This window comes from Sander vitreus, chromosome 5 (assembly GCF_031162955.1).
Source record: "Sander vitreus isolate 19-12246 chromosome 5, sanVit1, whole genome shotgun sequence".
Taxonomy (NCBI): Eukaryota; Metazoa; Chordata; class Actinopteri; order Perciformes; family Percidae; genus Sander; species Sander vitreus.
In genome coordinates, this window is record NC_135859.1 from 24,429,657 (window position 1) to 24,454,775 (window position 25,119).

Here is a 25,119-nt window from a genome sequence, read left to right on the forward strand (position 1 = left end):
AAATTACATATGCCTTAATAAAGGATTTTTATTTGTATGTTCCAATAAAAACACTGATTAAACAGCCTACACAAATGATCTTGCATGTTGTACTGCAGAATGTTTAGTACATTAAATAATAGACAGTCAATCATTCCATAAACTGTGAATATGCATTTAAAATGTCATAAGGTAGTTACAAAACCAGATGGAAGAACCCGTTCATTTAATTAAACTCGATTAAAACCAATGAAATAGGAATAACAATATGGTAAAGCTCATATTTCTTTTGAAAATGAACCATGTTTCACAGTTTGGCTAATTAATGATCTTATCAAGCAAACGGAAGAAAATAATAAAAAGAAGGGAAACGACTTTCTAGAAGTATGAAGCAAATTGTATTCCTCTGGCTGTGCTGAGTTTCTTTCCATTAACACCATCCCCATCGTTATTTGTGATATGAAACAAACATCCGCGGCGTAAATAGACGCTAGATATGCCTGGACATGTCTCGCTGTATGTAACGCATCCATATAAAGTAATTTTAGCCGCTGGCATCAGTCCTCCATCTCTTTGCCAGCTGTCTTCGTCACCAGCTCCTCGTACTGTTTGTTCCTTCGCGGACTCCGTACGTCATTGTTGACAACAATCATGGCGTCCTCAATGTCACTTCTCGGCTTGGGGCGTTTATCTGCGGTCAATGCAGCTTATAAATTGGTGTTAAATCCTATCAGGTAATTTCATATATATTGTTCATGCTCGCATATTTAGCCTTTGAAGTGATTAGGGTGTTAGCTGATGTCAATGATATCCCGTGTCCTTCCAGCACTCGGCTAGCCAGCTAACTAGCTAGCTAACGTTAATGCTAGGTCTAGCTAGAAATCAGTTTAAGAGCTAACGCAATTAAACGTTGCTCATTGTTCCACACGTGCTGCATACCAGAACGAATATATTCAGCGAGACAGGAATTTTATTTGAAAAACAGACCTCACTGGAAAGGTCAATGTCTCTGGCTGTTTTACTACAGCTAACTTCAACTCAACAGCTAACCTTACAGTCAAATGTAGGATGTTGCAAGGAAGCTAACAACTAGCATCAAAATAACACGACACAGTCAACGCTTGTTATGTTTAGACACAATGCGTGTTCTTATAATACATCCATGGTTTTTTGCAGTAAGAGACACGCCCCTGCATTATTTGTCACAGTTAGTTTTATATAATATATAACATTACTGGGCATATTCTGTTCCTTTCTATGTTATTCATTGTGTAATGTGCACTTAAAATGACAGTACACTACTGTACAAATAATAATGCTCCAGCAAAATGCTTGAAATTACATCTGTTCATAGTAATGTTTCCTGTACAAATGTATCCAGTGCTGCTTCAAAAAATGTACCCACAGTAATCAAAAAAGTCTTATCTAATATAAAATTTTATATAAAAAAAACGTTATTTAATCAAAAGTTATGCCAACCACCCAGAAGTCAGCTGCAGTAAATGAGTTGGTGACAAGAATAAAAACTTGCCTTTAAATTTTTTTTAGGTACATTATAGGAATGTGCGTTATCTGGGGTTGGTGTAGAGTAGGGAAATACACCCTATAACATTTGATACAATTATATGACAGTAGATATTGTCTGTGACTTTGGGAAACAGATGTTATGTGTTTTCCTGGCAGCAAGGCCAGTTAAATGATGGTTTTCTAATCAGATTTGACTCATTTTACAAGCTTAATGAGATAATCAGTGATTGCTTGGCTATCATATCAACACAGATTTAGTTTGCAGTCCACATTATAATTCTTTAATCTAAACAAAATATTGGAGAACCACTAGCACCAATAGCAATAACATTAGCCACAATATTCTCATATTATATTAAGGTATTGAATGAAGAATATTAACAATATTTTATTTTGTCAGTATATCTCAGCTCAAAGCATGTGGCCTGGCAGACATCCGTTGGTGTCAGCTGACATATACCTTCATGGATTATAAACCTGCCTGCCACTGTTGAATTATTAAGGCCCTGTTTATACGACAACGCTCGCGGGTGAAAACGACAAAATATTTTATCAGATGTGCCTTTCGTTTAGACGACGACGGCATTTTTGGGGCTTAAAAACGCAAAAAAAGTGAAACCACCCTCCAGAGTGGAAATCTTAAAAACGCTCCACCGTCGCGTTCCCGTCTAAAGGGTAAAAAGAGGGAGAGAAGTAGAAGGAAGGTTCTACGCAGGCACGTGGACTTTGTGCTGTTGTGTGGCAGTGCTTCAGACTACCACCTAGCCGCCTGGTGTGCATACTACATCGAATTTCACACGCTTTTGCGTCACCATATGCATGCAGATTTCCCCCCCAAAACGCTCTTCTAAACGCGGAATAAAAAGTGAGAACGCCACTTTTGCATTTTCTCTTCAGATCGTTTCCATCTAAACATAGGCTTATACTAATTGTATTATATTATAATAAGTTCTATATTTTTTAAACATTTCAAGCTTAAAGTGGCTCTTCGTCATGTACAGAGCTTCCTTAAATAGTGAACATTTAGGCAGGGCAGTTTTTGTTACTTTTAGGGTTTGTTTTGCCTCACAGAATGAAACGGAACAGAATGTGAGGCTTTCTCTTTACACAGCTTTTTTTTTTTTTTTTTACCTCAGCTTTTATAATTAGACATTGACCTCCTCTTGCACAAAATGAGGTAGGCTAATTGAATAATAGATGCCAGGTTTAATTGCATTGCTTAACCAAAAGATACATGGTGTTGTCCAATGGTTGTCATGGCCTTAATGTGAGTTCATAAAGATACTCATGGTAAGAAATGGATGCCTTTATTTGATGAGACAGTTTGTTGGCTAAGAAAGTTGGCTTTTGAAACAAAATGTCTTTAGTGAAGTAAGGCCAAAGGCAGATCAATAGAAAATATTTTAACAAACTGTTGCATGTGGTCCCTATTTAAAGAGTAATACAACTAAAAACTATTTTCATGACTGACTGATCAGTCAATTCTTCTTTGACCTTTGAACAGTTGCTTTGTAAAATATTAAGTAACCATGTATAATGATACACTTCATCCTATCATCAGCCAAAAGCTCCAAGCATTTAATTTATAAAAGAAGTAGACCACCGCTCAAATTGTTTTCTTCATGTTTTAATTGAAATATGAGATTATGTAGAGGTGATTCTAAATGTTAAAGTCATACATTTGAAATAAATGTAAAATTGCAATTATCAAGGCATTATCTGGAATGTGATTATCTGGAATAGCCCTTCGCTGTCTGAGCTTTGACCGCACGTTGCCGTGACAGGACACGACTGCACATTCACAAAGAGCTGCACAGTCCTCGCCTGACAGTTGACCACAGCCAACATTAAGCACGTCCTGTCATTAGGATGAGAGCGAGAGTCTGCCAGAGATTCACCAGACAGAACTAATAGGTGGCGGGGGGGTTCCCTTCTTGTCTTGTCTCTTCCTTTTCACTGTATCCGCACCCCACCACTTTCTCTAAGATAGTCAATGATTGCAGAGTACAACTTGTTTGTGTAATTTACTTCTTTGTTTCTTGTCTGCCTTTGGCGGTTTGTGCTCTGCGTGTAACGTCTATCTAATGGTTTTCAGGTCTACAAGCACATCGACATCGAGGCTGGCAGGGAAACCAGGACAAGACACGCAACTTATTACCGTTGATGAGAAATTGGTAAGGATCCCTCCATGGTCAACGTGACACAGAGATTGATGTTTGTCTGGAAAAATTGTAACAACCCCCCCGCTCCTAATCCGCTGCCAAAATGAGCTCGTATTAGACAGTAGGCTTTTGTAACAATAAGATGGTAATGGCATAAGTTATCGTTTTGTTTTTTTTGTGTTCTCGCCAGCTCCAGTTTATCCTCTCTTCGCACTCCTCCCAACTTTTGATGTTGATGTTGAAGTTATTAAAGAAGTTACTCCAACTACTAAACAGTTTACTAAATGTAGTTCAGGTAAAAAACTAGTTTAATATGATGGTTTTGGGGCCACTGAAATTCAGATCAGCTTTAATTTAAATTCAAAAAGCAACATAATTTGCGGTATGGACCAACATAACCGTTTCATTATCAGTAACGAATGCATACCCATATTGTACATTTTATGGCTCCACTGGCCAAAGACCACCAGTTACGTACCAATATACACAATCAGGTTACAGTGTTTATGATGGTTTTTGTTTTCTTATATTTATTCCCCCCCATCTGAGGATACACTTAATGTTATAAAACACCCGTCTATGTAATGCAATACTTTTTAACAATACCCCAAACTACAGCCTCCAAAATGATCATGAAGTTGAACCATCCCCAAAACATTTTCAACAAAAACTAAAAAAAAATGAATCTTGTGTAACCTTCAGCATTTGGTTTGGAATTTTTAATTACCGTATTGGTCCGAATATAAGACGGTTGCTATGGTTCCGACGGGCTCTGGGCTGCCTTCAGCAGCTAGCTGGCTTTTCAGACAATGTACTGTAAAGTTACTGACACAACAATGGCTTCTCCTCAAAGTGGTACGCACAGTTTTCTTGGTTGGAATACAGCGTAAATAAGGACGCGCTTTTCCGCAGCATGTGCAGACATTTCCACAGCGGAGCTGACAGCCCATCAGCGAGAGAGGAGTTTGTGTTCTTTCTTAATTCAAAGAAAACAAAAACCCCGGCACTCACAGGTAAGTAAGTAATCTTCCTGTTTAGTAAGAAAAATCGTGAACGCTGATGACGGTTTCTAACTGAAACACCACATTAAATAAGAAGATAACTTATCTGTGAGTGACAGAGTTTTTGTTTTCTTTGATCCTTGTCACTGCCGTGCAGCAAATACACTGTCTAAGATTTGGAGCTGTGCGGGCTACTTTTCATTATATCTTTCTTAATGCAAACAATGCTCGGCGGGAAGTTTTCATTCTTTGATTTGCTTTTACTGCTTTTACACTGATTTGTGTAAAAAGCTGTAAGCACATTTGCTGCTTGTGAGCTGACCATAGTACTGAACCAACAATGCTGTAATGAATGCACGAGGGATATCTTACAGGTGCGATTTCTGTCTGATGTATGCTATGTCATGCAGTATGTTAACACCTCGGCTGTTTGGGTTTATGTTTAGTTGCCACTTTGTGGAATAAAATGGTTAATTATCAACAGTGCTGTGCACTGTAAAGAAGATGCTACTGGTTCTGCCAGTCTAAATATATTTTAGCCTGAATAGGATATAATAGACAAGTCTTTTTTTAAGAGTTAAGATGTATTTGTTTGATTAGGACAATGCACATTAATCAACATTTCTGTAAATGTTGTAAGCCAGCTAATTTTCAACTGTAGTCCCAGTTACCTAGCATGCATGCATGTCCGGAGGAAACCCACGCAAACACAAGAAGAAATGCAAACTCCACACAGAAAGGCCCTGCCCGGACGGGGATCGAACTCTGCCCAGATCGGTGATCGAACTCTGCGGTGCCAACTTGCTGTGAGGCAGACGTGCTAACCACTGAGCCACCGTGCTGCTTTTCTGGGAAAAGATGGCCCACTCACTTTGTACTGGCCCACCCAAATTACAATTTCTGCATATGCCATTGGTCTGATAGCCGGTTAACGTTACATGATTTCCCACAGCGGGTTGACGTTGGGTTGCTTTTTTTCCAAAAGTTGAATCAGACTCAACTTTCTGCCGCAGGCATTCAAAACAAACGTAAATACCTGCGTTTTTGCCGGACTGTCTGACAAGTGACAACTGACGCAGTGTGTGTGAATGAATGCTAAGCCAGCCAGTGCCTGACTATATTGGCATTATGCACAGCCATACTATCTTTATCTTTTTATTAAATCGCCTAAAAAAAGACACCAGGCTGCTACAGTATAACCATACAGACCTCTACAAACTTCAGACTGCTTGCTTGAAAGTCAACATTCCTCCGTTCTTGGCTGAGATGGATGACATAGTGCTGCATAAATTAGGCAGCAGCTAGCGTGCATTTAAGAAGCAGCTTAATCCTGACAAAACACCACAGTATAACTCTTTTAAAAAAAAAAAAGAATATTCAAATCCCAAAATTGAAAATCAAATACCCATTGAACAAATATTCGGATCCAGCCCTAGACATAGCTTGCATACTGTACAGGTCTTATCCAGCTGGGTTTTGTCCCCTTCATAAAATTACATAGGGTCCACAATGTCACTTTTACAGTAAATTAGACCGCACAGATTGGAATTAGTTATCTGCTCCATTGTCCTTGAGGCAGCATACATTTTTTAGCTTAATCTTACATTTGGGGCTCTTATTATCTAGTTTACTTGGTGATTTTGTCCAGAATTATTAGTTATATTTCGTATAGGCTTCGCCCTCTAAGCTACGCTACTGGGTTTATCCCTTCGCGCATGCACAGTCGTGAAGATTTCTTTCCCGCCCTTGCGTCCAGCACGGGCTTTCAACTATGTCCTCAGAAACTGTATATAAACAGAGCGGACCCGTTGATCATCTCCCACTTTCGACTTCCAGCGGTGTTCGCCTCTGCCCCACCTGCCGGACCGGCTACATCCTGCCGCCGGACCTCCATCCCCGCTGCGAGACCTGCCTTGGCGCCGCTCACACCAGCCTGGCTCTCACCCCCGACGTCTCCTGCCAGTTCTGCGCCCGCCTGCCATCTAAAGAGCTTAACCGGCGGGCGGAAGCTTTTCTGGAGTGTCAGGCTAGCGGGGAAGGGGATGGCAGCTGGGCAGACAGACGGCAATCGGACGGATAATGATTTAGCTCCGTCTACAGTCAAAGCCTACGCGGCAGCTATCTCGTCCTGCCACGAAGGCTATGGAGAGAGGACGGTTTTTGCACACCCCCCGGTGAAGCGTTTTCTGAAGGGGGTCAGGCGTCAGAAACCCGCCGTGCGCTCTCTCACACCCCAATGGGCTCTAGCCCTGGTGCTTTGGGGAAGCCTCCTTTCGAGCCTCTGGCACAAGCCTCTCTCAGGTTGCTATCACTAAAAACGGCACTTCTCCTTGCCCTGACGTCAGCCAAGAGAGTGAGCGACTTATGTGTGCTGTCAGTCTCGCCGTCCTGCCTCTCCATTAGAGGGGACAGGAGCACAGCCACCTTACACCCTAACCCCTCATTCACACCGAAAGTTCTGACAAATTCCTTTCGGTCAAGAATGTTTTCCCTCGAAGGGTTTTTCCCCCTGCCTCATAACAACGGTGCGGAGGCAGCTTCTCACCGCTTGTGTCCGGTGCGTGCGCTATCACAGTACATTTTACGCACGGCGGACATAAGACACAGCAGCTGTTTGTACATTATAGGGAACACTCCCAAGGAGCGGCCCTTTCAAAACAGCGTCTGTCTCACTGGCTGTGCGAGGCTATCATCCAGGCTTATAACACGGAGGGGGCGGAGCCCCCCTAGGGCATCCGGGCACATTCTACGAGGGCATTGTCGGCGTCCGCCGCCTTATTCAGAGGCATGACCGTAGCCGACATCTGCACAGCGGTCTCCTGGGCATCCCCATGCCCATTCATCTGTTTCTATCTGCGTGATATGTCTGAGCCCTCCATGACCCACTCGATCCTGTCCACACTCAACGACAAATGATGCGCCGTTGAATGTGTGTTTTTCCTTGCTGTCCTCACCCCGCCTGCACTGGGTGCTGGGTGGAACATGGGTGTCCCCATAATTATCAGTCATGATACAATTCTCACTAACCATGCACGCCTTCAATCTGGAATGATGTGCCGCTGCATGTGTACTCGTCTACGGTCCTCACCCCCCCCACCACCACGTTGGGTGTCTGGGAGGAACACGGGCGCCCCATATTTGTCAATCATGTACTTTTCGCACTAATCATGCATGCCTACACTCATGGCTTGGGCCTTGCAGCCAGCTAGGCCAAGTCATTGCCATGGCAGGCTCTCTTATCAGAATAACGGTTTATCTGATACAATCTCCTGTCAGTGCATTAGTGAAAGAAGTTAGTCTATGTTCTGCTTGTGGGCTCTGTGTCGCAGGTGGCATAGACTACATCAGCTTCGCCCTAACCCAGTAGCTGGTTGGGAGATGATCAACGGGTCCGCTCTGTTTATATACAGTTTTTGCGGACGTAGTTGAAAAGGGCGGGAAAGAAATCTTCACGACTGCGCTTTCACGAAGGGATAAACCCAGTAGTGTAGCTTAGAGGGCTGCGCCTATACTCATAGAATCTGGAGTTACAATAACGTAACTATCGTTCTCCTTATCTTTAGTATCGTAGCTATTCTTTTGATTTGTGTACACTCAATGATGAAATATGATCAAAAGAGTACTCCACGGCACTTCTATGAAATTGTTGGTCTCACGGTTAACTTGACTGTTGACATTTTGGTCAGAGGTTCAGGTGAGTAATGCTATTAGCCTCAAGCTGCTAGCGTCAAGCAGAGATGAGAGCGGGCTACAGAAGTCTGGTAACCTCACTTTTTGAAAATTAGTTTAATTTTCAAACTTGTGGTCTTCAGCCCCAACCGAAGTTACATCACTTGAAGCAATTTCTCAGACTTAACACAGCTCCCTCTGTAGCCACAAAAGGCTTTACACAACTTTTTTTTCACATATGTGGTTGAACTACCCAAGACAGTGATTTGTATATTGATGCTAAATTGTTATAAAAATATTTTTCCCCACCCATATCAAAAAGGGTTACCATTTTTATACCCATCTTGTGAGGGCAGATAAATTTGTGTGTTACACAGGATATTGGGTAATGTGTTTACATGCACTGTAGTAACCTGGTTAACCTGGTTTTAATGTGGGTATTTCCTGCTTTTCTCTCTTATATCATATTAAACTGAATATCTTTAGTTTTGGGACTGACAAAATAAGTTATGTAAAGACATCACATTGGACCTTGACAAAGTGGGATGGACATTTTTCCGAAGTTTTATAAATAAATAAAGATTTTTTTTAAAGCAGCGGCGCTAATCCTCTAGTTGAATGCATATAGGGGAAACACTGTTATGTGTATGAAAATAACTGGATAAAGCCGACTGTCACCACTTATTTAAGTCCATGTAAATGTACCGAATGATAACATTTTTGATTTTGACACAAATTCCTATGAAGCTAAAATTCTGTATTTTTGTCCATTTACATAGCAGTTGGAGACAACATCTGTGGCTTTGTTTCATGACTTTCGGAGAGTAGTCTTACAACTGGTATGGCTTGGGCACAGCGTAGCTCCAAAAGCACTTGAGGCACAAGTTTCAATTAAAAATGTGTAATCAAAGCTATTTCACACGTCAATGGGTGACTATGAAGCCATTGTTCTGAAATACCTTTCAAATGAATTATGTGGCACAGCTGTATTTAGCTTTATTTTTCATTTCCTTGGTGCCTCTTTTCATTAGAGGAAGCGCTAAAGCACAGCCTTAACAGCAATAAGCATGCATTTGAAGTGACCATGGTTAGCAATGTACCAACTGCACAAAACAAAGAAGGATCTTTGAAGTGAATGCTTTGTCATTAAAAGAAGACGGAGATAGGAGATAACAGAGAAAAAGGGAGTTTGGGGAGAATGTGGGAGTCTGTTGTGGACTTGTTTGGGGGGGTTTGCTGTGTGTGGGCAGCGTCAGTGCGCTTTTGTTCCAGAGCAAAGCTGACCATACTGGCAGACAAACCTTTGGCTGGGCGGAGTGTCTGTCTCTGTCCTCTCAGTAGGGGCCACTGAGAGGAACAGCAGAGGAAAGGAAAAAAAGGGCCTCTAAAAAATGGGGAGGGGGTGAAAGAAAAGAAGCTTGCATGGAAAAAAGTTTGTGAGACACCCTGAGACTCACGAAAAAGACAGTGGCCACTTCAGTGTTGTCGGCCACAGAGGTTCCTTTGTGGCATGCTGTTGCTGGCGACGGCGGGAAGTACTCTAATTCTCACCCGGACAGACCAATAAGAGAGGCCCTCAGCTGTTTACAGTACAGTGGTCTCCGTCTCACATGGAAGAGGGCAATGAGAGCACTCTCCCTTTTGGGAATTCAGCGTATGTCGGCACGCTAGTCATTCATCAGGCTGTCAATAAGTGTAAATTGCTTTCTGGTTAGACCAATCAAAGATCTCGATCCACTGAGATAGGTAATGCTCAAGCAGCACGAGGAGAATGTGGTGTGCTGCTTGTTGTACAGTGAACATTTCTAAATAACCTAATTTAGATGAGGTTGCATTTTGGCCTGGGTAAATTATATTTTGAATTCACTCCAAAAAAAACTGTCTGAATGTTTGTGTGTCACTAATATTGGTGTCCTTATTTCTCGTCTGTCCCAAAAAATGCAAACCTTGCAGGAACTTGCGTCTCTACAGTTTGTTTGGTCCTCTCTATTACAGGCAAATTTAGGCTATGGAGGGCAAGAATCTCCTGTAGGTCAAAAATGTGAACAAATCAAGTGAAGAGGATTTTAATGGAATTTGTGAACAATATTTCAGGAGGCTACAGACACAATGGGCAACTGTTGTCATTAAAGGGTCTTTACATGTTTTTATATTAGCAATAGATGAAATGACTGTTGCTCGTAGTGATATAAATACAGAGAAGTATCACCCAACTCAAACAGCGTCAAAGAAACAGATTTATAACGTGAAACCGCTTCATTCCGTGTTCTTAACGTTTTAAATCACTGGGTGTGTTTGTTTCGGAAAGGAGGAGACCTCTGCGCATAGTTCAGCTCCCAGTAAAAACCTCCTGAACGATGACCACTAAAGGATTCTAACTGGGAGAGAAACTGACTGCAATGGGGGCATTGCTCTGTCTTTTTGTATTTGATTGAGAGACCCCTAGCAGCAGAAAATTATTTAAGTATCTTTGGGTTTTGGACTGTTTGTCAGAAAAAAAACACACAACTTGATGATGTCACCATAGACTTTAGTGATGACCATTTTTTACTATTTCCTGACATTTTATTGACAGAACAATTGATAGATTATTAACATCGCAGACAGCAGATAAAAATAACAACAATGGGACAATCGTTTATAGCAGCCCTACTGCGGTTCTCAACAGTTTTTTTCTCCCTTGTTAAAGCTCACACGAATGACAAACCCATCTTAAGTTTGATATTTGTCTGAGCAAAACTTTAAAGGCATTATCTCAATTTCAGATATAATCCTGAATAAAAATACCTGCGTGATGGAGCTCCACTGCCTAAAGCGGTTCCCTACAGTGCCCACTACTTTCATTTGTAATTACTGTTTGATTAAGCATGCTGGGCAGCTCCCAGGGTCCGGCTGGCTGGCCACTGATACACGGCTTTACACGGAATGTCTGCGACCTCCTTCAATTAGAGTCAGGCCTTCGCCTTACTCTCTGGCCTTTTGCAGAAACAACTGCGGTTAAAACCTTAGCAGCTGCTTCAATATGCGATAATAAAACATCTCCCACTTATGCCTGAACATCTACTCCTGCTTCAGCTGTGGCCAAGTGCACTCCCTCTCTCGACATAAAGACAACACCATAATCTTAAAGGGCTTGTGAAGCCTTGTTATAGAGTTCTCTAAAGGCACTAGGGTTTTACGAGACAGAGGAGGACAGTTATTAGACTGCGGGGAAGGAGGGAGGTAGACGGGGGAGAGGAAGAGAGTATTACATTTGTAGGACCATTTGATCCTTGGCATGTTAAATTTGCTAATCTGAAATCTTTGTTTTTGTGCATATTTAGAGCACAATGCTTGCTTGACGAGTAACATCACATCTGGACAAAAGATGTCGGGTTTGATTGTGGTAACGTCGTGGAGTTTGAAGCCAGGTTGTTGTTGTTTGTTGTTTTTAAAGACCTAAATTGAAATCAGATTAAAAGAGCCTGACTTTGTCAGTCAAGATTTATCATGCAAAGGTATCAGAAACTTCCCTGATACAGAAGTCACTCAAAGGAAGCTGGTAAACATAAGATCATCTCCCTCTTAGAGCTATTCAGTTGGATTTGCAGTTTGCTTAGTGACACTCAATTTCAGCAGAATTAAATGTGTTTTTAGAGTGTCATTGGGCAAAGCACCCTCAACCACTGCCACTTCTGACAGGTATTTGCTTTCACTTTTGGCAATTGCAATAAAATAAGCATGTAGGACAACGAAGACACAGAACCACAATAAAATCCAGCTATCCCAACTATGAGGATATATTTAGCACAAGCAGTTTAAGTCTGCACTACCGGAGTGTATATTCTCTAAGCCTGTCTAGCCTCAGACACAGAGTGACCTACAGTGGAGCAGACCACATTCACCACCCCACCCCCTTTCCCTCTCATCCTCCTCCCACCCTTTCTCCCTCCTTCGCACATAGACAACTTAAGTGTCTGTTTTGTCTGGTTGCCCTCTTATACGGCGCTTGTGCAAAAAATCTCCCGGCTCAAGTTTGGAGTAGTGGGTCAGAGGATGTTGGTCTTTGAAGAGTGCCAGACAAGAGGCTTTATTATGTATCATCCACTAAATAGTATTTCATTCATTAACACTCTCTTCCATAGAGATTAAGCCTCTTAAGAGGACTCTAGCCCTGTCAACGCTGGGTAGTTTTAGGAAGTGTCTAGCTGTTAAGTGTTGTGTTTGCAGAGCAGATAAAGGAAGGCTTGCTACTTCAGTTTGCCTACATTTCCATTTATTCATGCTAGTGGTGTAAACTGGTTTCTAATGTTTCTAAAGTAAACTTTTTATTGTAGGTTATCATAACAACAAAAAGCTAATGTAATAATTCCTTACAATACAGATATTTAATTTCACAACATAACAAGTGTACTAAAGCTAGAACAATTAGCCAATGCATTGATTAGTTGTAAGGGGATTTTGTTGTCTGTGATATTACACTAAATATCTTTTTGGTTTTGTACCGTTGGTCAGACAACAAAAAAGACACCATCATGGGCTCTGGGAACTTGAGATGTATTGATGTTTTGCTATTTGCTGTCATTCTATAGCACAAAGAATTAATTGACAAATTGGTAGAATAGTTGGTAGATTAATGAACAAAGAGAATAATTGTTAGTAACAGCCTTAATGTGCACTACTAAGTAAATGTGTACTATCATTGCACTGCTATCCAATGCTTATTTTCATTATCAATTATTATGTCAACTATTTCTTTTAATTAATCATTTAGAAAATAAAATGTAAAAATAAAGTGACAAATCTTTATATTGCTTGCTTTGTCTGACTAACAGTCCAAAACTCAAAGATATTCAGCTTACAATGATATAAAACGGAGAAAAGCAGCACATCCTCAATTTTGAAAAGCTGAACCCTGAGAATGTTTGGCATTTTTGCTTGATACGTTATGATAGTTTGGGGTTATTTATAAAGCATTTTATAAAAAATAAAAAAAAAGAAGACATAACTGGTGTCTTTTGCAATGCTGTACAACACACAAACAAACAAGTGTGTCTGCATCCAACATATTCATAAATGACCCCCTTCTCTGTCCTTTCCGATCCTCGCTGGTATGTGTAATGTGAGATTCGAGATGACCCTCATGCCAGCTGCTTCTCGTTCTCCAGTGTTGAACCACTCCCACACATGAGGAAGCAACATAATATTTGTTTCTATTAGAGACGCCGCCTCTGTCCAATCAGTAATTGGCACGCTTTCTCCACTTCAAAGATGTCTGAAGGTGGGAACTGGCGGAGGCTGATGAGTGAGCCTCTTGGTCTGGTTATTGCCTGGACAGTGGGGGGGTTAAGGGTGATGTGTTTGGGCTTTCACCACATGCTGACTCAACATGATTCAGCTCGGCTGACCTTATGACCCTTCCTGGCTGCCGAGCTGCAGTTTTGGCATACGGGTGTTTGTGCTAAGATAGGCTACACTGTACTTGTGTCACAGCTGTCGCGGTGTTCACCATTACCCAAAACAATGTGGTAGTAGTTTTGTCTGAACCAGTCATGCACAGACATCCTTTGTTTGTTTATTTGTAGTACTGTTTGGTTACTGTACTAACAGGGAAATACACTCTGTACCTCAGTTTAGATTTGTAAACTCTCAAAAATAGGACCACCTGTACCAATGAGTAGACAATTTCACCCTGTATCTGGGCTATACTTCTATAACTAACGATTGCTTTCATTATTATATAGATTAATCTGTTGATTATGTTTTCAATTCATTGATTATTTGGTTTGTCTAAAAAAAGAAAAGAAATTGTGATAAAACGTCGCCTTAACCCATGGTGATGTCTTTTAAAAGTTTTCTTCTGCCCTAACAGCAGTCCAAAACCCAAAGATATTTGTTTCCAACAATATGAAATCAGCAAACCCTCACATTGGAGAAGCTGTAACCAGAGAATGTTTTTGCTTCATGAACTGACTTAAACAATTAATGAGTTAATAAAAGTAAATAAAGTAACTTAATGTCTGCCTCACACAGTCTCACTTCTCTGGTTTATTGGGGAGTTAATCATAGTTGAGCCGTCCAGGATCATTGAAAGAACAGATGTGAATTTTCTTTTTAATGGTTTATTTTAGGTTTGAAATGATCCTCTTTTTCTAAATAGGCGCAAAGGGAATATCAGGTGATTGACTGAAAAAGACAGGGCTATTCAATTCACTAAGTGAATGAACAGTAATGTATTCAGAAGACCAGGTCCTGATATCCGCCTTTTTTCAAGTCCTCGTCTACGTTTTGCCAAACCCCAGGATGCTCAAGTACCCCGGTATGAACCGTTATCCTCACCTCTCCATGCAATCAATATTTTCAGCAAAATTGTCTGGTTGAAACGCTCATGGGATTTCTTTCAATGATGCATCATTATTTAGGGACATGTTTTTACTGGCAAACCACTTTTTAACTGCAGCAAATGTAAATATTCACCTGCAAATCATCTGAATTTGACCAGATGTATTAAACGATTTGGGTACAGTAGTGGCTAGAAGACACATACAGTTCTAGAGGAAGATGATTTCTATTTGCCTGGTTTCAGCCCAATTTGGTCGTGTGTTGTGCTCACTGACAGCTGTTTCTCTGGTTTGACAAACAAGAGCCAATGAGGTTTGTAGGCGGGGTTAAGAATAGAGATGTCACCCTCCTGTGCCCCCTATTTTTGTCCAGCATGGATGAGATTGACGCAGCTATACAGGTTGTTGGTTGACTTAGTGAAACAACAGTGGGTTGCCTGGCAACCTCACTATGACAACTAGACTCCTTACCAGAAGTTACTGCTCCCAGCCGAGAAATAGCCCAACACAAAACTCCCTGTGGAACCACAACCTGTTGTTTTTATGCGAGCCGTCGTTTGGTTTTAATAACTAAGATGTAACATGTTAATTATTGAGCTTTAAAGCTGTATTTTTTAAACTTTGCATAGAGCTGTTTCCAGTCTCTATACAGCTTAGCTAACCGTTTCCTGGCTGTAGTTTCATATTTAACGGTATCAGTGATATTAATCATCTCATCTAACTCTAGCCTAGAAAGCCAACAAATGCATTTCACAAAATGTATATCAGCATATTTCTTTTACTGATGTGATGGGAAATATTCGTCATCCACTACTTATTGGTAACAACCCAAACAGAAAAAAGCTAGGACGTTATGCTGAATAATTAAGTGAAACAAAATAGTAATTTTGTCTGATTATAGCATTATAGCTTTCTCTTATGGTTTTTCAAATATTTTAAATGGATTCTACCAAGTGGAATAAGATGGATATCACATATTGTAATCAGTTTAATTGATTTTCCTGATCTACACCAGAGCTTATATGAAGGAAACTTCTGTAAGTGGAGAAATTAATACCAAGATGGAAAAGTTGAAAAAGTTCTGTTTCATTCACATTATTCCGAATACAGTTCCTTCCACAAATGTTTTGATTTAGAGGCAACCAAGCAAAAGAAAAATATTCCCTATACTTTCCTTTCTTTTTGATATCTTGTTATTTCCTTCAGTTTTCACCACTTAAGCATATCGAGGTCTTTGAATCTTGTTTACACCGAAATCTTCTGTCCCAGGTCTCTGTTGGAGCATTAGGGGTACCAGCTTTCAGCATTCTGGTGGGCCCAGCGGCCCCGCAGCGACAAGCCCCTATGCTCTTTATTTGGCACGTAGCCTGGAGGTGTCAGAAATATCGACACGCTTTCACGTGACGGAGACTTTGCCAGCCTTTTTCCCCCCCTTTCTTAAGCCCAGCATTCTGCCTGCCCAGCCAGGTATTGTAGGGCCCCGTGAAGGCCCTGTGAATAGTGTCAAACTTGATAGTTCTCATTTTGCTTCCTGTACATGGCAGAAGAAAAAGTGCCCACCGAGTGGGTTTTCCTTTTGTGATGGCCCTCTCTAGTCTTCCTGGGAACACACCACATTCCAGCCCCAATCATTCCCTTTGTGAATCCGGGTATTGTGGGTGAGTCTGTTATGCCGATAACCCTCCTAGCTTTCAGTGTAATGCATGCAAGTATCATAGAAGTCTAGACTCGTATTTTTGCAAACAATGCCAGATAATGAGCAGAGTGTTTTCAGTTTTCAGAGCTTTTGTTTTGACACATCCTCTCTCATTCATGAGGAACCTTTTGTGCTCATCCACGCCTAAGATGTGATTTAAGGTCTGCTACATCTGGACAAATTATTGCGGCAGTTTACCATACATGGGCCTCATGTGTCAGTTATGGTTTATGTAACGTACATACGCGTAACCATAGTCTGGCCTGCTAATCCCAAGGGTATAATTTCTAATGTGTCTCGGAGAGGGGATTTTCATGCATATATCCCCCAGAACACACCAGACCACAGAACTGTTGAATGTTTCTGACTGCAAATTTGATTTACCTAAACTCAAACGGTCCTTTTGGTACATGATCTTTTCCCCCTCCAATAGTGTTATGGTTCACTGTCTACAAAGTATTTTAATTGTTCTTGTCTTTTTCTCCAAAACTCTCCAGGAAGTTTTTTCTTACCTCTCAAGTACAGATCTTTTTAACATTATCCATTAAAAATAAAAACTTATATCCTGCAGAAAGTAATGTTTCAAAACATTTTTGGTCACCTGCTGCACCTCCAAGATGAACACCCTTTGATTTAGTTGCTCTCTCACACTGTCCTGTGTGTTATTGTGTCATGAACCGTCCACCATTACCCCCTTTGGGTGAAGAGAGCATGTTTTCCTCCTCTCTGTGACAAGAAGGAATTGTTAAGGTTAAGTAGATAGGGCAGCCGGAAATAATTACCAAGCACTTGTGAAGTTTCCCCCCCCTCTTTGTTCGTCTTTTCCCTTTCATTTTAACAGTCTTTTCAATGTGCAGATCTTGTTTATGATTAAATTCAGTCTGGTCTTACCTCTGAGCATGGCAAAAGAGGTTTCAGTGAAACAAGCAGTAGTTTAGCAGTTGGACCTGTAATTTACTAGGCTTAAATAGCAGTGGAAGCTCCTTTGCCAAAGGAAAGGTGGGCTTTTGTGTGGAGTTCATGCAAAACGACCCCCTTTCTACAAATCAACTGGCAGATGACAGACAATGATGAAAATTTGATTCTTTGAAGTTGTAATGGCCATTGAAATGTGTAAAATTCTTGTATTGAAAGGAGAGCGCCCTGGAAAGCCCTCAGTCTTGGGTGGCTGGTGCCTGCGTGCTGGGAGGTTGGTCTGTGTTTTGTCGCCGACTTCCCATTGCTTGTTTGCTAATTCCCTGAAGAATTGGACCAGATCCTTGATAGGAGCCTGAAGGGGCTCCAGTTGCTCAGGAATATGCATTTAGTATGCCCGAAGGCCCCTCCTCCTTCTCTTGCCGCGTTGGCCTACTTTCTGATGGTCTGGAATAAATCACCTCAAGTATTAGGCATTAATTTCATCCACCTCGATGCAAGACAGTATGAATAACGGCATAAAGATGGCTATTATGTTATATTTGTTTTCTGAATCCAGTATCAACCCTTTCACATATGTAATCTATGATTCTTAACTTGGGTTTCAGTTATACTAAAATTGTAAACTAAAAACTAAACTAAATCATAGCAAAATTCTGACAGGTTAAAAAAAGCACAGGAAAGTATTTGTACTATACTAGTATATTTATTTGTATTTGTAGTTGCAACAGTTGTGTTGGCAGTGACAAAAATTAACACCAGATCTCAAAAACAATAAAAATACAATCCAAGCTCTTAGTGTATTTTAAAGTACCCATAAAAAGTACTTCTCTAAGATGTATTAGAGCTATTTTTGACCCCTACAGATTGATGTGAAGTACAAAAATATAAAATATAAAGTACTTTTTATAGCCACTAAACATTTTCCTAACTCCATTTTTCTACACTGAGAACCTGTCGCCAGAGCTTCAAGTTGTATTTTGTAACACCTGCAAGCTGTCAGATGACCTTTCTCAACAAACACACACATATATCTTTACATGAACTCTTTGTAGAGGAAGAAAAAGACCAAGATCAGTCACAAAGTCAAATGAAAGTCTGAATGGTTCTGAAAGACCGCCGGCTGCTCTGCAACCAAAAACATGTCAATTTGTTATTTTCATACACATGGTAGCATAAATAGGATGCTTTGACTGCTTTTGGTTTTTGTTTTGTTTTTGAGTTAAATTCCATGTTTTATTGCTTACAAAGGGGTGGCACTGATTAATTCTCCGTAAATCATTTACTTAATATACATTTTATAATCATTATTCTCTGTAGTGTTAATGATCTTTACTGGACAATAATATCTTTACTTGCATAGTAGGGCTGGGCAATATATCAATATTATATCTATCGTGATATGAGACTAGCTATCGTCTTAGATTTTGGATATCCTGATATGACATAAGTGTTGTCGTTTACTGGTTTTAAAGGCTGCATTACAGTACAGTGATGTACTTTTCTGAACCTACCAGTACTAGCTGTTTTAATATTTGCCTTTATTATTATTATCTAAATTATTTATTTATCTAAAATCTAAGTGTGAAGATATTTTGTTAAAGCACCAATTGTCAACCCTAGAATGTTGCCGCAATATCGATATTGAGGTATTTGGTCAATAATATCGTGATATCTGATTTCCTCCGTATCACCCAGCCTTATTGCATAGCACCTTTAAAAACGTTTACTTTGCTTTGACAGAAGAAAGAAAAGCACATACAAATCAATACACATACTGTATATACACATCATTGTAATAGTGAAAATAGAGGATGGGGCAGCTTTAAAGGACAAAAACGACAATTAATGAAATGAAATTAACAGGTGATAGGGTAAATGGACAATTATTAGTATTAATTAGTTTTTAAAGTTTTCATTCAGTCCTTTGTCCGCATGTTTGCGACTCCGTAGCTGGACTCACATCGCATCAGCATGAACGTGTTTGTAGCATTAAAGTGCTCATATTATGCTCATTTTCAGGTTCATAATTGTAGTTAGAGGTTGTACCAGAATAGGTTTATGTGGTTTAATTTTCAGAAAAAAACATATTTGTTGTACTGCACGTTGCTGCAGCTCCTCTTTTCACCCTGTGTGTTGAGCTCTCTGTTTTAGCTACAGAGTGAGACATCTCACTTCCATACTATCTTAGTTGGGAGTCGCACATGCGCAGTAAGTACTGCTAGCTTGTCAGTTGCAGAGTATGAGGGCGTGCCACGCTAGCAGCTAGGCGAGCATTATAACGTGTGTTACAAAGTGACGTACGTTCGTCACGGAAATAAAGGCTGGACTACAATAGAGCTGTTTGCGAACAGTGTTTTCTGTTGGAGATGGTAAGTCCCTTTGGGGTGGACTTTGGGCTTTTTTACTTTGTAAACCTACAACATGCACAAAAAGATATATAACACAATAAAGGAAAAGGGAAAAGCCCAAAGCATAATATGAGCACTTTAAGTGCGATCGAATGAGGTCACACTTGGTTCTAGGTCCTTTCTATAAATGAGGTAATTCCCATCAGCTCTGTTACTGACAGTACGGTGTTCTTTGTTCCTGTCTGTCCCTCAGGACATCACAAGTCTGACAGGAGTCCCAGAGGAGCACATCAAAACACGCAAGGTCCACATCTTTGTTCCCACCAAAACAGCCATGCAGTCAGGAGTCAATGGCACCAAAAAGTGGAAGATGGACTTTGACACCAGAGAGCGCTGGGAGAACCCGCTGATGGGCTGGGCCTCAACGTAAGAACTACCTGCACCTGACAACTTCTACAGCACATACGCTGAAATGAGATTATTTCTCTTTTCTGTGCCTTTCTGTGTTCTTTTTTTTCATCATACTTTTACCAAATGATTTTTGTTATCAAGTCAAGTTTAGTTATATTGCCCAAACTCTCAAATTAACCTCAACGCGTTTTACAATCTACAACATACGACAGCCTCTATCCTTAGACCCTCTGTATAAAGTCTGTACATTTATAAAACATTTCTAATGATATTTGCCTCCAAATATTTCCTTTGTGTGGTTAACAGCTCTTTCTGCCTTTCAGGGCGGATCCCTTATCCAACATGATGCTCTCCTTCTCCTCCAAGGAAGATGCCATTGCTTTCGCTGAGAAAAATGGTAAAATTAATTTTCTTCTTCCAATATTTTACATGGAAAAGCATGCCTTTTGTATAAAACAAAATATAACCGTGAATGCAATGCCTTCAATAATAATGGCTAATCGGTTCAGTATAAAAAAACGACACACACAATAATGACACGCACGCACGCACGCACACACTCACTCCTTGGACTTCAGTGGAAAGATAGACTGTTAGCCAGACAGTAAGTAAACGTTTAAATAAACACAATTTAAGGTATTTTAAAGATTTTTAATTAAAATGAGTTGTATTAGTAGTACTATAAGAAGTAGTCGTAGGAGGTACCATTGTTAGTAGGAGGATTGGGATGCTGATAAGTTTTTTCACATTGACTGCATCAGAGAGTGACTTGGTTGGTGCAGGAGACTAGATTTAATCTGGATTAATGTGCACTTTGATCCCATCGTACATCATTCATAATCTTCCATCCATTTTATTATTTATATATATATATATATATATATATATATATATACATACATACAGTATTTCAACGGTCAAGCTTACATTATTGTTTATAAAAATTATATACATATAATATATGCATACAATATAAGAATGTTTACAATGTATTTGTATATATCAATGGATAAACGTATAATTGAAAATGGAAGAAATTCAGTTTTGGAAACCAGGTATGTGATTCTGGAAAACAGAATCTATCTTTTAACCCTCTAAATGATGAAGTTTATTCTCAGGAAAGATACATGCGTATCTGATTTTTTTGGGGGCCTTTCCACCTTTTAATTGACAGGACAGCTAGATGAGAAAGGGGGGAGAGAGGGGGAAGACATGCAGGAAATAATCACAGGTCGGACTCGAACCCTGGACCTCTGTGTCAAGGCATAAACCTCTAAGTATATGTTCGCCTGCTCTACCCACTGACCCAACCCGGCCACACGTAATCAGATTCTTGAAGATAAACTCAACTCTTTTTGCCAGAGACTAGCAGAGACCATCATACTCTTAAGATATTGATTGATATTATTTTTTCCACAGCTTATTAAGTCTTTCAAACCAGCATTGACATCAGGTGATGGTGATAAAATACCTTTATTGCAACCAAGATGTCTGATGACAGCGTGTGGGCCTCACAAGAACTCAAGTAACAAAACATTAAGAGATCAAGATCATAAGACCATTCTAAACAGTCCTCTTGCGTTAGGAAAAGTTTAGAACAGTTGATGTAGTTTTCAGTCTTGCATATCGAACAGAAAGTTCACTTTGACTCAGAGAACTGAACCATCTGGGAAAGTTTGTTGAAACTAAGCAAAGGAAAACTGGCTTACTCTGTTGATTGCACCATGAAAGTGATTAGTGCAGTTCTGACTACACACAGCCTGTTGATGTCTACAAAACACCTCATCGTGTTTGGAACTCATCCAAAGTGAATATACGTGACATTCTCTCCCCCATCACCTACTCTGATGTTTTTCCTTCAGGTTGGAGCTACGATATAACGGAGAAGAGGAGCGCAAAGCCCCGGGTCAAATCCTACGGAGCAAACTTCTCCTGGAACAAGAGGACCAGGAGGTCTGCTAAGTAAACTGAAGACACCCATCTGTTAGTTGGCTTGACCTCAGTTTGTCCCACAGCAGATCTGTATCATTATTGTCAATAAATTAATAATTGTATACGTGTAAACCAAACTTTTGGGTCATTATTGTTTTATTCGTCAAACATTCACCTCATTACTGACTACCAAATGTAGTCTACCAAATTAATGAAGTGTTTGTTCTCTGAGTCGAGTTGTGCAACAGCAAAACAAAGGGGAACATATTACAATTAGAACGTGTTTAAACACAGGGATACATATATCTGGAGGCCAAAACCAATGAGTGTTTGTTTCCATCCGGTTACCTGAATTGTTTCAGTGTTTTGAGAGCTGCATAACTGGAATTATTATTCGTCGCTACCTTTTTTTAACTTCCGACATTAACATTTTGATTTCTTTGGTATTGCTGGAACTATAATGCCTATGATTAACAATTACTTTCACTATAGATTAATCTGCTGATTATTTTCTTGAATAATGTATTGTTTGGTCTATAAAATGTCAATAAATAAGAAAAAAAAAGTTTCATAAAGCCCAACGTGACATCTTCAAATTAGTTTTGTTTTCCGACCAACAGTTCAAAATCCCAATATATTCAGTTATAGATAGATAGATAGATAGATAGATAGATAGATACTTTATTGATCCCCAAGGGGAAATTCATGGTCTTGAGACATCACACACAACATTCACATACATCACAAACAGGATGATAAAAAAGCAAATCCACATGAATAGCATGGACAATAAAATAAAAAAAATAAAAAATAAAATAAAAAATCTACATGAATGTACTAAGGGATGTATGCATGAGACGCCTGCAGTGACAGGGCAGGGACTGACCCTGTGATTCAGTATGAGAGTGTGTGTCGTGGTGGTAGTGCAAATAGGTCCAATAGTGCAAGGATAAAGTCTAGAGACCAGCATTAAATATGGACAATATAAAAGAATAATGTAGACATGGTAATATTAAAAACTATAGCAGTGCTAAGTTAAAAAAAGACAGCATTAAATATGGGCATTATAAGCATTAAGCATTAAATATGGGAATTAATGTCACGTATGACAAAGAAAAGCAACATTTTGCTTAAAAAATAACAATCTTTGCCAATTAATTTTCTGCCACTCAGCTGATGCTAAAACATATTTTCTGGAGCTCTACATTATACCATCAAATGAAATAAAAAAAACAGTTAATTTAAGCTATATTGGTCAGGTCAGGTTCAAAGTGACTCCAACCACCCTTTTTCACATACAGTATTTCAGGTTTATTGCCAAATTCCTAATGGTGAAGAAAATAGTAAGATTTGTAATACAGGATAATGCATCTTTTATATGAAGCACATACTGATTTCCATTCTCAGTTTGAAACAAAAAAGAAAAAAACTAACTTTGTCAATAAGCAAATAAAAGTTAACTATGTTCCTCTCCCTATTGACATCAAGTTGAGATCTTTGGGAAAGCCATACATTCTTTGAAATGCCCAGCTATTCACACATGGCAGTGTACTTGCTGCCAGCGCTTGTTTACGGTCTTTGTGTTCAGTAAACAGTGGTGTTACTCTGCGCCGAGTCCCAAACTGCGTGACTGAACTGATATTCACACACCAATCATGGGCGCCTAATTGGTATAGCCCTTCGTTAATTAACACACTGCATTGCAAAGCTTTCACAGACTTGCGCTCGCTATTTATTTTGTTCTGTCACTCGGCACATCAAAAGCTCCGATCCATTTGAATGGCAGGACATGAATGACAGCATGTGTTGCTTTTCCCTTTGAAATCCCTTTGGAGAGAAGCAGTGGGGAAAAAACGCTCTTGGCACAACTTTGTATCATAAAAGTTGAAAGCATTCCGCCCATCTTGGCCTATAAGCACAATCATGTATGTGAAATGAGAATAGTGGAGCAGTGGCATTGTTCAAAATCATCATTACAACGCAAACATCAGCGATACAACTGCTCTGATCAGTCAGGACATAAACATTGGCTTAAAGTGTTAAGCGCTACACAGTCCTAATAGTTTAATAGTCATGGAAGCAATGTGATCCAGTGTTGGCAGGGAATTAGACAAGATTTCATGTCTAATTTATTTGTAATAAATTCAGAATCACCATACGTAAAGGGTGAAAATTGTGGGCTCATACCATCATTTTATTTGTCTAGAGTTTTAGATATCTGTCTCCGACATTTCTGCTGCCACCCCAATACAATGAAGGCGGAAGTCATTGTTTGTGGCACTCACAGCATTGAAAAAATTACATTTAAAAACAAATAAACAGCAACATCTTTTTCCAGAATCAGTGTTAATGTTACTTTGGATAATCCACAGACCTCGCTATGAGCAGTTTTCAGTTTCAGTTATAAAAATAAAAACAGTTGACAGCCTGTTCAGTGGATCATCCAGAGAAACAACGGTTTCTGACCACATGTGCAAGAGCTAATAGTTTGTGAAGGTAGAGCGCAACATGAAGAGCAGCACATAATCCAACTAAGCAGCAGGAATTCAGAGTTCTGGACAGTTTAATTGTGAATGCATAACTACCGCCTACTGTCACTTACAGAATCCCATCCCAAGAGATGTTACTGATACATTTTTTTAATGTAATTTTTTCTACGCTGTGAGCACCACCAACAATATCCTGTTAACTTGCACTGAGAAGAAGTGGCAATTGTATGTAACCTGCCAGCTAATCAACACATATGAACAAGATTAAAGAAGACAGTTAATTCATGTTTGATATATTTACAATTGGCACATAGATTGCATATATGCTGGATGCAACCTACACTATAGCATACACTGTAATGACACCTGCTCGTTATAACAGTGTTTTCAGTCACTAACAGTGTCATAAGTGCTTTATTGTTTTATGAGTTAGGTAAGAATTGGCCTCACCAGCTGGAAGATACAATAAAAAAAACTATGCAGCGGGTGATGCTGGAGCAAATTACAATCTGTGTTACACTTCATTCCCTCATGCGTTCAGATTTTATAGCGCTGACAGTGAAATGTGGCTCACAGACGGTAAATGTTTCTGCAAAAAGTCACTTAAAAAACAAAAAAGTAAAAACCAGATAGTAAGCAAAGGGATTCCTGCATAACAATGGTGTTT

The 25,119-nt window shown here is 39.8% G+C and overlaps 1 protein-coding gene across 1 annotated transcript; it reads left to right on the forward strand.

The window, feature by feature from the left end:
* The first annotated feature begins 596 nt into the window (after positions 1–596).
* On the forward strand, positions 597–22,100 carry ndufs4 (NADH:ubiquinone oxidoreductase subunit S4). Its single transcript, XM_078251183.1, has 5 exons — positions 597–713; positions 3,602–3,680; positions 19,874–20,046; positions 20,355–20,428; positions 21,894–22,100. The coding sequence occupies exons 1-5, from the start codon at positions 631–633 to the stop codon at positions 21,995–21,997; spliced, it is 513 nt and encodes a 170-aa protein (XP_078107309.1). The 5' UTR covers positions 597–630; the 3' UTR covers positions 21,998–22,100.
* The last annotated feature ends 3,019 nt before the right edge of the window (positions 22,101–25,119 follow it).

Coding starts and splice junctions, on each gene's coding strand:
- ndufs4 (XM_078251183.1), top strand. CDS start 631: ATGGCGTCCTCAATGTCACTTCTCGGCTTGGGGCGTTTATCTGCGGTC. Junction 20,047..20,354: donor CTGATGGGCTGGGCCTCAAC/GTAAGAACTACC, acceptor TCTGCCTTTCAG/GGCGGATCCCTTATCCAACA. Junction 20,429..21,893: donor TGCTTTCGCTGAGAAAAATG/GTAAAATTAATT, acceptor TTTTTCCTTCAG/GTTGGAGCTACGATATAACG.